We start from the raw sequence: 12,218 nt of genomic DNA on the forward strand, positions 1-12,218 counted from the left end.
CAAGGGAAGAGTGGCTAGGAAAAATTTTTTCATTACATTTTCATATAAGACTAGAAGGCTTGAAAGCTATGAACACCTCTGGTCTCATGTGATCCACAGGAACAGATACTCATATGGATGAATATCCGTTAGCACTGTTACACTGATCAAAGGAATAAAGCATTTTGATACTGATACTCTAAGACTCAGTCCAATCTCTAAGTATGAGATAATGATCAGAAGAGGTGTCAGGAATATCAACTACACATATCTCTACTGAAATATTTCTACAGTTTCCTCTAGCTGCTACCAGGCCACAACACTAACCAGACATTGTATATAATAACAAATGTCTGAAATTTCAATAGGCAAAAGACAAAAATGAATACTTAGAAGTCAAGCCTAATACACGGTACCTAAATGAATACTTAGAAGTCAAGCCTAATACACAGTACCTTAATAAATTCATTTCTTTCACAATATCCATAGCATTAAAATAAATAAAATGCAATTGTATGTACAGAAATAGTCACTGGATTGCTTACCAAATATTTCTACCACCACACTGCAAAGAACAAGAAAAGAGTATTGTCAGTTACTGCTTTAAAAAAAAGGAAAAAAATCAATAAATTTCTGATATGTTGCATTTTACATGCTCTTCTGAAACTTACTCACTAGGAGAAGTCACTTGATTAACATGAGCTCATCCATCAGTGAACAGGATTTTTCCTTGATGCTGACTAGGACCTAACAGTGAAAACTGTTATTTAAACCCAAACAGCACATTGCTGCTCTCTGCACTGCATGAATATGTTAAAAAGTATACTGAAGATCTGCATGTTGGATGACTAGAATGGCAGATGCTCCATTCTGCATAAGGTATTTCAGTTTGCAAGGAAATCAATGAAAAGTTCTTTCCTTCGAGTAATCAACAAGACCATACGAGTTGCCAAAATCCAACATTTAAACAAAGCACAGGAGACAGCAACTATCTTAATACAATTGTTTTCAAACACTGAAAGTGCATGATATGTGGCCTAAATTAATAAACCTAAAACAATAAGTCAGTATGCTTGATATCCCCTGCGTCCATCTTCCCTTTACTGTTACACTTAATTGATTTATTAAAAATTTAAAAGCAACCAAGAACACTCAAATGAAAAGCTTATCCCATACAAAAGCTTACCCCCTACACATCATGTATTACACAGCTGCTTTTCACATACATTTATATTTGAAGAAGGCACCTGCATATTCATCCTACCTAAGTGTATGAGCAATTAAGCTCCTTCAGCACAAGAAGTAACGTGCTACCACCACCTAACTTTGCTGTTCTTCCCTTATCTCCTTCATTTTGAAGAAGCACAATTATGACTTTCAAAATTACTGAATCTGAACAACTTGAGATGGAATGACGAAATTCCATTTTAGTTTTCATATATTTGAGTCAAAAGGCATATTACAGCCGATTTACAATTTCCTGTAAACACTATTCATTACTACTTTCAAAGAAAGTTGGTACTACCTGTTTTGTATAAATAGACTATGAACATAAACCTAGAGCTTAAAGAAACTACATGGATTAAATTCTAGTCTCCTGAATTGCACACAACTATGAAACCGATGTTTACTTCAAAATAGCCTCTAGAGCATACACTTGCACCTAGCCCTTTACAAGCTATAAAACACAATTTCCCTTATTCTCTCCTTAGTAACTTAGGATGTTTACTGCATGTTTACTGAACAAAAAGCTTAGAAAAACCTAAATAGAACACATGAAACAGCTAGGCAAGACTGAGCACTTTACCAATGCCTAAACTCCCAACAACAGAAAGACTGATCAAAAAGTCCAGAAGATCTCTGAAAGCGTGTCACATACGAAAACAAGGAATATAACAAGAGTATTTAACTTCCTGCTATTTTCTCATTGATCCTGCCATATGGGCAATTTCCATCATCAACATTTGATCATGATTCTACAGCTTATTCTAGCTCACCAACAGGAAACAATTGTGAGATATGAAATACAGGGACAGATCCTAAACATTATGAAAATGGAAGACATATACTTTCTCCGTCAACTGCTTTTAGGGCTCACAACAAAAGCTATCCTGTCATATTGATTTCAAAATGTTTTCTCCTTGAATATGGTTTTAAATCCCCTGCATTTGCAATGAAACTTCATGATTTAATTTTTTTTTTTAAATCATGGTTTATAGTGAGTTGGATTTCTCCCACCAATACATTTGTTATATAAATATACCTCCTTTCCTGATAAGCGTTCCACTTCACTTTTCTGAAAATTAAGCAGCAGTGGCTACCACCGTATTTCTGGTAACCAAGCTATAGAAATCAACATGTTATCCAAAGCTGTAATTTAGAGCAGATTCCAAGAATAACCTACTCCTTTTCATATGAACTAATTTCGTTTTGTTGATAGGTATCGGAGATTCGGTACTCTGAAAAACTTCAGTCTGATCAGTTCTTTCCATAGGCTTCCAATAACCTGGTTAATACATTCTAAGCTCTTTGGGTTTAACCTCTGGAAAACTCAACAAGATTTATAAGTATGATTATTTCTCTACATATCAGATTTCTCTACAGTCAGATTAATACAAAAATATTAGAACTGTATTTCTATCTAGTGTACTAAATTCTAACCTATCCATCAAGAGAGCTACATAAAGTCATATCATGAAGCCAAAATTTTTAAACCAACAGCTCTATAGTGAGCAGCAATTTATGTATTTTGTCCTTCTTTAAATAAAAAAAATATGAGCTATGGAATAATAAGGATGGAAAGCAAAGGATGCACATAATTAATTTTACTTCAGTTTTTGAAGGTAACAAAAAAACCCTAAAACCAGAAAACAACAACAACAGAAAAAGAAATGCTTACAATTCAACTCTAATTGAACACTATTTGGAAACATTGATCTCTAGGGTAAACAACACAAAAAGATGGATATTCTGAAATGACTCTCTCAAAAATGCACACTATTTCAATTATAAACTCCAATTCAAATATGTAAGACAGCTGTTCATTGCACTGCATAAAACACCTTGTGCAGCTGTCATCAGTATTTATAAAAGAATATTTACTCCGATCTTTCAAAACTAATGTTACAGACAGAACTTCATAATAAACGAGCTCAATGGTATCAAAACTGGTGTCTCCAATCTCTCAGCTGCTACCAACCTACACTTTTTTAGTCCTCATGCACCCAAACCACCATTCCTTGCTCCTACTGCCTCCTGGATCTCACCTCTGCCCCTCTGCTTCTATGCAACTTCTTTTGTGCCTCATTGTAAACGGTTACCAGAGCACTCTCTGCCAACCCTCAAAAAAACATCAACAGTGAACACAACAAAGGTGCCAAGCCTTACCTGCCACATATGTATCTTATTATATTAAAAATATTTATATTTCTGAATGTCAAAGCATCATTAAAATGCCCATGAGCTAATTGTTTGTATAATCATAAAGGTAGGATAAAAGACAGCAATCTAGTAACACTCATTTGGAAATTAAAAAAATAATAATAAACATACAATCAAAACCTGTACCCAGGTAAGCTCCGTAGGCAAACTCTCAAAAAAAAATCAGAAAGAATGTGAGAAGTTTTTGTATATCCATAGTTGCCATTTTTGTACAAATGGCAGCCCACTTGCCAGAAGTCTAACAGCAGAAAGATCATGCTATTACAAGAAATAAACAGTTATGGTGGGCATAAATCTGACAGAGGGTCATGGTGTTACTGCACTCATTTCCACTTACTTCTTCCCTCCAAATTTTAACAATTCCTTTTTTAAACTCTACTGAAAATAACGTCTCCTTTTGGTCAGAACAACTGGCAAGGATAGGTGAGGACAAGAACTAGTACAGCAGCAGCAAAGACCCTATTGTTCTCTTAAAGAACACATATCCTACAGAGTAAAAGCAGTTTCTGAATAAGGTTAATAAAGTTACCCAGCTGACAGCCGCTGCTTCTGTCAGTGCTCCCAGAGAAACACTGCAGAAAAGCAGCTGCAAAGAAGCAAAGAAATGGAAGGAAAGAAATGCATGTGCAAATCATGAAAAGTTCTGATAGAGGAACAAGAACAAACATTCTTTATTGAGCTGGAAGCCAAGCTTGCTGAACTCTGGATATACACATGAACAGACAATTATGCACCGTTGTCCCAGATCTCACAATGGAGTTACACCAGTGGTTGCTGAGGTGGAGAACATGGGCTCTAACCAAGGATCATCCACTTAGGATAAATTTCTTGGTGGCTTTCTGGAGGAAGAATGATGGGTCAATTTTACAGAGAAGAAAAAGGTGAGCCTCCTTTTAAGCAAAAAAAATCCTCATGAAAGCAATCAAGTGCCTGGACCTGCTTTATCAAACATTCTTGTTCTGAATATTTGGTATATTTTCTCTGTAAGAAACCCATTTGGATTACTAGATTCCACTTTTACAACTGCCACAGGAAAACAGATTGCCCATGGCAAACTCAAATAAGAGCTGTTAAGATAATGTAAAGTACTCTGCCAAAGACTGCAGCCTAAGGCATGATCTTAGTGAGCAGGTGAAAATCAAAGGTTCTGAAGTAACAGTAGTTCAAAAGTGCATTTGTTTTAAAGTAGAAAATGGTTCACTGCTCTTTAAATGAGTAGCAAGTAAGATCGATACTCGTAACTATCCAGTTACAACTCAAGAGTGTTGTAAGTGAATCCAGAGATCTACATTACCCTCTCAGACTCATAGGGATCTAATCTAGACCACAGTATAAGAATAAAATTAAGGCTCACGTATCGAAGGCAGAAATACAATAATATCTGTCCTACACTACTTCACAAAAGAAATGAGGTCTTTGAGCAAGATACGCACAAAAAAAACCCTAACATTCTGGGCTTTTAACACAAGTCATGCATGACCATGCCTTTACAAAGCCAGAAGTCAAGATTCTCTGGCTGGTGAAAGTCTAAGGTCAGATCAGTCTTTGAGAATGTGATATTAAAACTGTAAATATTTATTCAGCACACATGGAGACACTTAATCAGATGAACATCCATTTAATATTTACTGTATTCTGAAGAGAAAAGGGCATTCTCTCCCTATGACCTTTCAAGAAAAAGCAGTAGCTGAGAGCCAGCAAAGTTCAACTCTGGCTGGGACACAACAGAGTGAAATATTTACATTCATTGATACTGCTCTTAATGGTCCCAAAAGGAAAATGGAAATTAACAAATGCTTACACATCTTGCTGTCTCTCAATTAGATTCATACAGTTTATCAAGATTCAGTGTTTTTTCCTCGGAGGAGCACTATGAGATTACAAAACAAAATAAAATCAAAGATCTCTTTCACATCCACCTCGGAGGTTAAGAATGAAAAACAAGGACAACTTTTCAGACGTATGCAGGTCCACGTGCACACACAAATATCACCAAATTAACTTTTTCTTCTGAAAAACAATAAAAGGTAAACCAAAAGCTTTCAACCCTATCTGCTACCACAAAATTTACGAGTATCAGACCATAAATGCAGTATCAAATAAACATAAAAGAATAAAGCTTTAAATGTATCATAGTTGCAAAGTCCTCCAAAACAGCAGAAGATTTGAAAGAAGGCTCACATTTTTTATGACTGTTAAAATACTGGGGAGAGGTAAGAGGAAAAAGGCACAAGTTTTCTCATTTCTCAGCAGCTAGGAAGAAACCTCTGCAGATTTTTCAAGTGTTTCAGCCAGTGTGGAACATGTGGCAGAATCTAAGAAAAATATCTTGCCATGGAGTAGCTTACACGTCCTTCCACCATTCTCGTACATAACTGCTAGCACTGATCAAAGCCTTAGTTCCTCATTTCAAAAAGTATTTTTCTTCCCCTCCCCCCTTCCCAGATATTCAGCCTCAATCTCTATTTAGCATCTTCATGAGGCACATGGTTTAGCCTGCTTTAGCATCAACTGGCATTCTTTCACAAAAAACATGCCTTGGTGACTTAGAATATGCTATTTAAATAAAGCAGCCTAAAAGAATATTTTATATACACTTCTGTTCTTTTGTGCACCTATACTCCTGTGCTCAGTAATTAAAATGTAGGTTATTTCTAAGTGTCACATTTATGAAATTGTAATTGACTGAACAGTACCCCACTGCCACACAGAACATACCTTCTAAAGAAATGTCATGATAAATGTGACCAACAAACAATAAAGTGCAAGTAAGAATACAGACACAACAGCATTGCCAGCAAATGCTCAGTGACTGCTATGTCCCTTCCACTGACAAATTTCAGAAGAACAAGTTAACCTCAAAGTGGCAATGATCACTTTATGTATCACTTCTTATCATCTTGTGCGGCTCTCTAAACCATTCTACACACAAAAAGCTCATCCTGACTCTACTTTAGGATGACTTATGCAAGGACAATCATTTTCACTGTTGCTCACAGCTGAACCCCAGCTGAGCTATGCTGTGGAAGTTTGAATTGCGACTCTTGCACCCCAGGAGACATTTAGATTAACAAGAGAAAAGGCACAGGAACTCCCATCACTAAGCAAATTGTAATCACTACCTCAATCTTACGGCGCTTTACATGCATCTTTATCTTGTAACGCTAAAATTGAGCTTATTTCATATATCCATGATGACAGCTTTCCAGTCAATTCCCACGTATATGAAAAGATCATTACCCAAACGTACAAAGAAGAGGAATTAAACTTTTCATGCAAAACACACTCAAAGGAACATGGTATTGCTGAAAGGAATGAGAAGACACATGACTTTAGTGTTCCAGGGCTTCAAGGGAGCAGCTCTGCCTTATTCTTCTTTTAATATGTGATTGTCCTTGTCACAACTGCCTCTCCAATATCATACTATATTGTGTTGCTTGACAAAGAAAAATCTCTATTTCCTCCATTACATTTCAGCTCAAATTAGTAGCCCTGGATGCTATCAACTATTGTTCACTGGATTCAACAATGTACATTCTACAACCAAGTATGTTTTTCAGACTTTCTTCTAAGCTATCAAACTGCTGTTAGTAGGTTTTACCATTGCTAACCTTTCTAAATGGCAGAAGTTGAAAACTGCAGGTGCCAGTCTTGGCAAATTACAAAGTACAAGTAATTTTCAGTTATTTGACCACAGCGCATAGCTTAGGCACGAGATATTTTTGTTTTGTTTTTAAATAAAAAGCATGCAAAAGAAAAAACAGTAAAGGCAGCATCATAGACAGCAAGTCTTAACAAAGCTCACACATGAAGAGATGTGTGCCTGTATGTGACTAAAGACTTGAATAAACCTTAATAGAAATGCTATGCTTACTTGAACTAGAGCAATGAATTACTATTGCAGTTTTTAAAGAAAGAAGCATCTAAGCTGATTTTGCCATTTAAAACTTAAATAAATGCCCTTTCAAGCTTCCTGTTATTCAATATTCAAGATACCGTTAACATGGCTAAACAAAGTATTACCTCAAATACCCCGTTTGTGTTGTACTTAAAACATTTGTGATCCCCATTTCCCCTAAAATAAATTCCAGTCCTACAGACAATTTAGATGTCTGTACAACTATTTACATTTTTCTATAGATTCTTATCAAAATAAACTAAAAAATAATTAAATGTATTTCAGAATTAAATCACACATTACATACATCTCCTTTCATACTTATCCGCACACACAGAATCACAGAATCATCAGGTTGGAAAAGACCCACCGGATCATCGAGTCCAACCATTCCTATTAAACACTAAACCATGTCTCTCAGCACCTTGTCCACCCATGCCTTAAGCACCTCCAGGGAAGGTGACTCAACCGCCTCCCTGGGCAGCCTCTGCCAGTGCCCAATGACCCTTTCCATGAAAACTTTTTTCCTAATGTTCAGCCTAAACCTCTCCTGGTGGAGCTTGAGGCTCTCATCCTGTCCCCTGTCACTTGGGAGAAGAGGCCAGCACCCTCCTCTCCACAACTTCCTTTTAGGTAGTTGTAGAGAGCAATGAGGTCTCCCCTCAGCCTCCTCTTCTCCAGGCTAAACAACCCCAGCTCTCTCAGCCGTTCCTCATAAGGCCTGTTCTCCAGCCCCTTCACCAGCTTCGTTGCCTGAAAAATGTGAAAAAAAATTTGAAAATAGAAAGCTTACCACTGCAAAAAGCATAAGTATCACAAAAAACTCTGGGGAGTAGAGCCATCTTCAGGTACAGTACCTGGAACCAATGTTAGAATGGCTAGATTTGAAGCTGACAGCAAGGCTTGGACACTGAACTAACTATATAACAAATCCTGTGCTTTAACTATGAGTCTGCAGTTAATCATCATCTGAGTGTTGGAACTGTGATGCTATGCAGGCCTGCCTCTAGTCCATTCCAAATCCTGTTTAACAGAATGGATTTTACAGAACATATTAAGAATTCAAAACATTTCAGTCTTTCTCTTCTGTCAAGACCTGTTCTTCACTTTGATGTCATGCTTTTCAGAAAATACTCAGGGTCTGAACTGACACTTGCAAGAAAATGATTGTGCAATGGCTGCCCTTCATGATGTCAACTGTAGCAAATTATAAACTGTGTGGTATAACATGTTGTCAATTACCTACGCTAAATCAGTTGTATAATACTCTAATTTTTCTGTTACCAGGCGCTTTTAATCAAATAGTGAAACATCAACGATTACATGAAAACAACACTGAGCATGTGAGTGTGAATACTGCTCATCTTTAAATTCATTTTTCCCAAAACTTTAAACACTAGGGCTGATTTTATGTATATGGTTAAGTATAGCACTGACAATGCCAAGTATCATTGCTAGACACTGGAACTAGACACCACAACCCCCAGCATTATTTCCAGTAGTCAGAGTTGAAATAAACTTGAGATATTTCTTTATAATCAAATTAATGACAAGCCTATGTTAATCATTTTAATTCCGACTGTCATATGGGATAACTATAACATAAGATATGGCTCAGCTCACACACATTTGGAGTAAGCTATACTACCTAGATGGACAGCTGCCCTTATTTTAGCTTCACTGCAGAATCCAAACAAAACTCCTTCCTTTAAAAAATAAACAAACACCAACCCCACAAGTACCAAATGTGCAGGCTTAAGTTTTTAAATGTATTTGGAATGTTCTTTCTAAAGCATCATCTGGATTTCACCAGTAAGTTACACAATTATTAACTGACTGCAAACTGCATAAGACAAAGTACAATAAAAGTTTTTGTACAATTTAGTCTATCCCATCTGCTGCTGAATTGAATTTACATTTATTTCAAGCCATAAATCTCTAGAATAGAACTGACGTCATTTCTGTAGTATAACATGATCTTAAAACAGAATATAAACAAAGAAAAGGATTTTTAGGCACAAAATACAAGTATTTTGTAAGTTAAAGGCATTAAGGTACAGCACAAACTACAATGTACAGGCTCATACAGTTCAGCTACTTTAAATATTTATTAATCACTACACAGTTCTAAAATGTAACTTACAAATATTTTGTAAGTTAAAGGCATTAAGGTACAGCACAAACTACAATGTACAGGCTCATACAGTTCAGCTAGTTTAAATATTTATTCATCACTACACAGTTCTAAAATGTAAAATGTGTGCAAGTCACTTAGGCCAGAGACAATGACAAAAGTTAAGTTAAAGTCAAGTTCTGCACTGGGTACAGAGATGCTAAGACAGGCTAAAAGTTAGACTTAGGATTCCCCAAATGCAGCAAGACTTGTACCATTTATTTCCAGGATTAGAGGTTTAGTCACAGCATCTTTAAAACCCTCCTGTCAGCCCTGAATTCAAGCAGATGCACAGGTTAAAACAAAACTGAAAGAGAAGTCATAAAAACAAGTCTACTCATAGATGCTGTCTATTTATATCATAGGAGATAAGTTGCCTGATCTTCTGCATTTTCTTTTCTGACAGTGCAAAGTTAACTGATTTTCAAGCATTTATAAGATTTAAGGCATATTCTAAAGCTTCTCTCTTCAGTACAGTTATCATAGTAAGTCTTCAGAGTTAATGACATTTACAGTACTTTTATCTGAGTGCTCAGCAAGAAGTTGTTTTTCAATATGAAAGTGACGACTTTTACTCAAACTAGTACGCATATACAATAAAAAGGTTGTAATCTACTTATGTTCTTCTTTTCTTGTGACTAGACTCTTTCCCCACTTAACACATGATACAGCACATAAGACAATCAAATAGGAGGAAAAAAATTACTTCTAGTATATATTTTTTCTTTAGTGGCCCCAGGGTGATTTATTCTATTCAATAATTCAAACTGCATAAAGCGCAACACCTAGAACTGCACATAAGTTATGGTTGTTCAACTGCTCCTGAGTTATTAGAAAGTATCTGCCCATTGCAAAAACCTATCTTATTATGGCTTAGAGGAGCAACATGATTGGCACACTGTTCCCCAACAATTAATCATATTAACTTTTAAAAACCCCAAACCAGCACTGTAATACTTAAAATCATTAAAGCTATACTACGTCCCCACTGGGAGTAGCAAGAGGGCAACCGGACCTCCAACATGCAGAGCAGTCTTTAGAAGTACAAACTGAAACTAAAGCTGATACTTTTTCGGCTAATGTAAATTAAAAAAACCTGCTTTTAAAAAAACATATGAATTTTCCGAGAGAAAATACATATTCTTTTCCCTTGCTTTTGCATTAACTTCAAAACATAAACCACACAAACTCTCAATGATGAGGGACAATGCAGACCGTCCACAGGAACTATACTGCAATAAAATAAACGTTAACTACCGGCACAAAAGAGAAACCAGGTGCCGTATCAATACCTAAGCCTTTAACTGCGTGCCCGTGGGTGCCACGACCCACTCCCAGCACGGTGCTTTGGTGCAGGACCTGAGCTCGGTGCAGCACACAGTACGTCTGCTTCCATCCTGACCACAGCGAAAGTACTGTTGTCGAAGACAGAGACGAGCCTCCAGGCCTTTGTATTCCCATCCCCAGAGTTAAAACACAGCTCCACGAGGCATCACAGTGCGCGCTGCCGGTGCGCAGCACACATTTAGTGCGTGAGAAGGAAGAGGGTGGCAGAAGAGGCGAGGGACGCGCGCAGACCCCGCGCCCGGCGATCAAGGAGGCCCTCCCCCAACCCCAGCCTCGGCCGCCGAAGTTGGCCGGGCAGCACCAGGCGCGGGGAAGAGGCCTTCCTCCCGATCCCTCCTCTCTCCCCTCAGCCCGCCGCCAGACCCATTATTCTTCCCTCCCTCTCCTCCGGCCTCACGGCGGAAGGAATCATAGAATGGTTTGGGTTGGAAGGGACCTTAAAGCCCATCCAGTTCCACCCCCGTGCCAATGGGCAGCGACGCCTCTCACTAGACCAGGCTGCCCAAGGCCCCATCCAGCCTGGCCTTAAACACCTTCAGGAACTGGGCAACCACAGCTTCCCTGGGCAACCTGAGCCAGGACCTCACCACCCTCATCGCGAAGAAATTCCTCCTTACGTCTACCCTAAACCTTTCCCCCTCCCATTTAAAGCCATTCTAGAAGCGTGAGTTTCCATTATCCTCTTTCCCCACATCCCGTTCCCCAGGGCGGCGACAAGGGCCCCCTCCCTCCCGACACGAAGGGGCAGAAGGAGGTAACCCCCCCTTCCCGCAGGGAGGCGCTGGGCCCCAACCCTTAGGGGAAGGAACCGGGAAGAGAGTGTGGGGGGGGTGTGGGTGAATACACACCTCGCTGTTAAAGGCTTTCACGGCCTCCATGTTGCGGCAAGCGGCTTCTCTCCGCTGATGGCGGCCGGGAGGGGGCTACGGGCTCGGTCCGCGCGCGCGCCTCGCCTCAGGGGCCGCGGGGCCTCCTCGCCATGGCGGGTGGTGCAGGGGGCGGGCGCGGAGCCGGGGCGGGCGCGGAGCCGACGCGGGCCCCGCTCGTTTCCGTCTCCTCCCGGCAGCGCCGCGGCCCTTTTTTCCCCTCGCCTCGCTCCTTCTTCCCGCCCGGAGGCGCCGACGGCACCCCTTCTTTTTTTATTTTTCTTCTCTCTTTCCCTCTCCCCAACCCCACCCCGCCCCCTCCCCGCGCTCGGCCGCACCGACAAGCGATGAAGGCAGGGAAGGCGCGGCGGCTGCGGCGCGCGCGCGGCAATATGGCGGGCGGGCGGGCGCGCGCGGGGGGCCTCCTCGCAGCGCAGCTCCGAGAGCGTCCGAGAGCGGCGCCCCCTGCCGGACGGCGGCCGAGAGCGGCGCCCCCTGCCGGACGGCGGCCCCG

The 12,218-nt window shown here is 39.8% G+C and overlaps 1 protein-coding gene across 4 annotated transcripts in view; it reads right to left on the reverse strand.

The window, feature by feature from the left end:
* The window catches only part of SCAF8 (SR-related CTD associated factor 8), a 102,907-nt gene extending 90,970 nt beyond the window's left edge, over positions 1 to 11,937 (reverse strand). For all 4 annotated transcript variants that reach the window (XM_069852096.1, XM_069852097.1, XM_069852098.1 and 1 more), the window contains exon 1: positions 11,687 to 11,937. In XM_069852096.1, the coding sequence (XP_069708197.1) occupies positions 11,687 to 11,716 (30 nt within the window). In that variant the 5' untranslated portion in view covers positions 11,717 to 11,937. The remainder of the gene's footprint in view (positions 1 to 11,686) is intronic.
* Between the last annotated feature and the right edge of the window lie 281 nt (positions 11,938 to 12,218).

This window comes from Phaenicophaeus curvirostris, chromosome 2, assembly GCF_032191515.1.
Source record: "Phaenicophaeus curvirostris isolate KB17595 chromosome 2, BPBGC_Pcur_1.0, whole genome shotgun sequence".
NCBI lineage: Eukaryota > Metazoa > Chordata > Aves > Cuculiformes > Cuculidae > Phaenicophaeus > Phaenicophaeus curvirostris.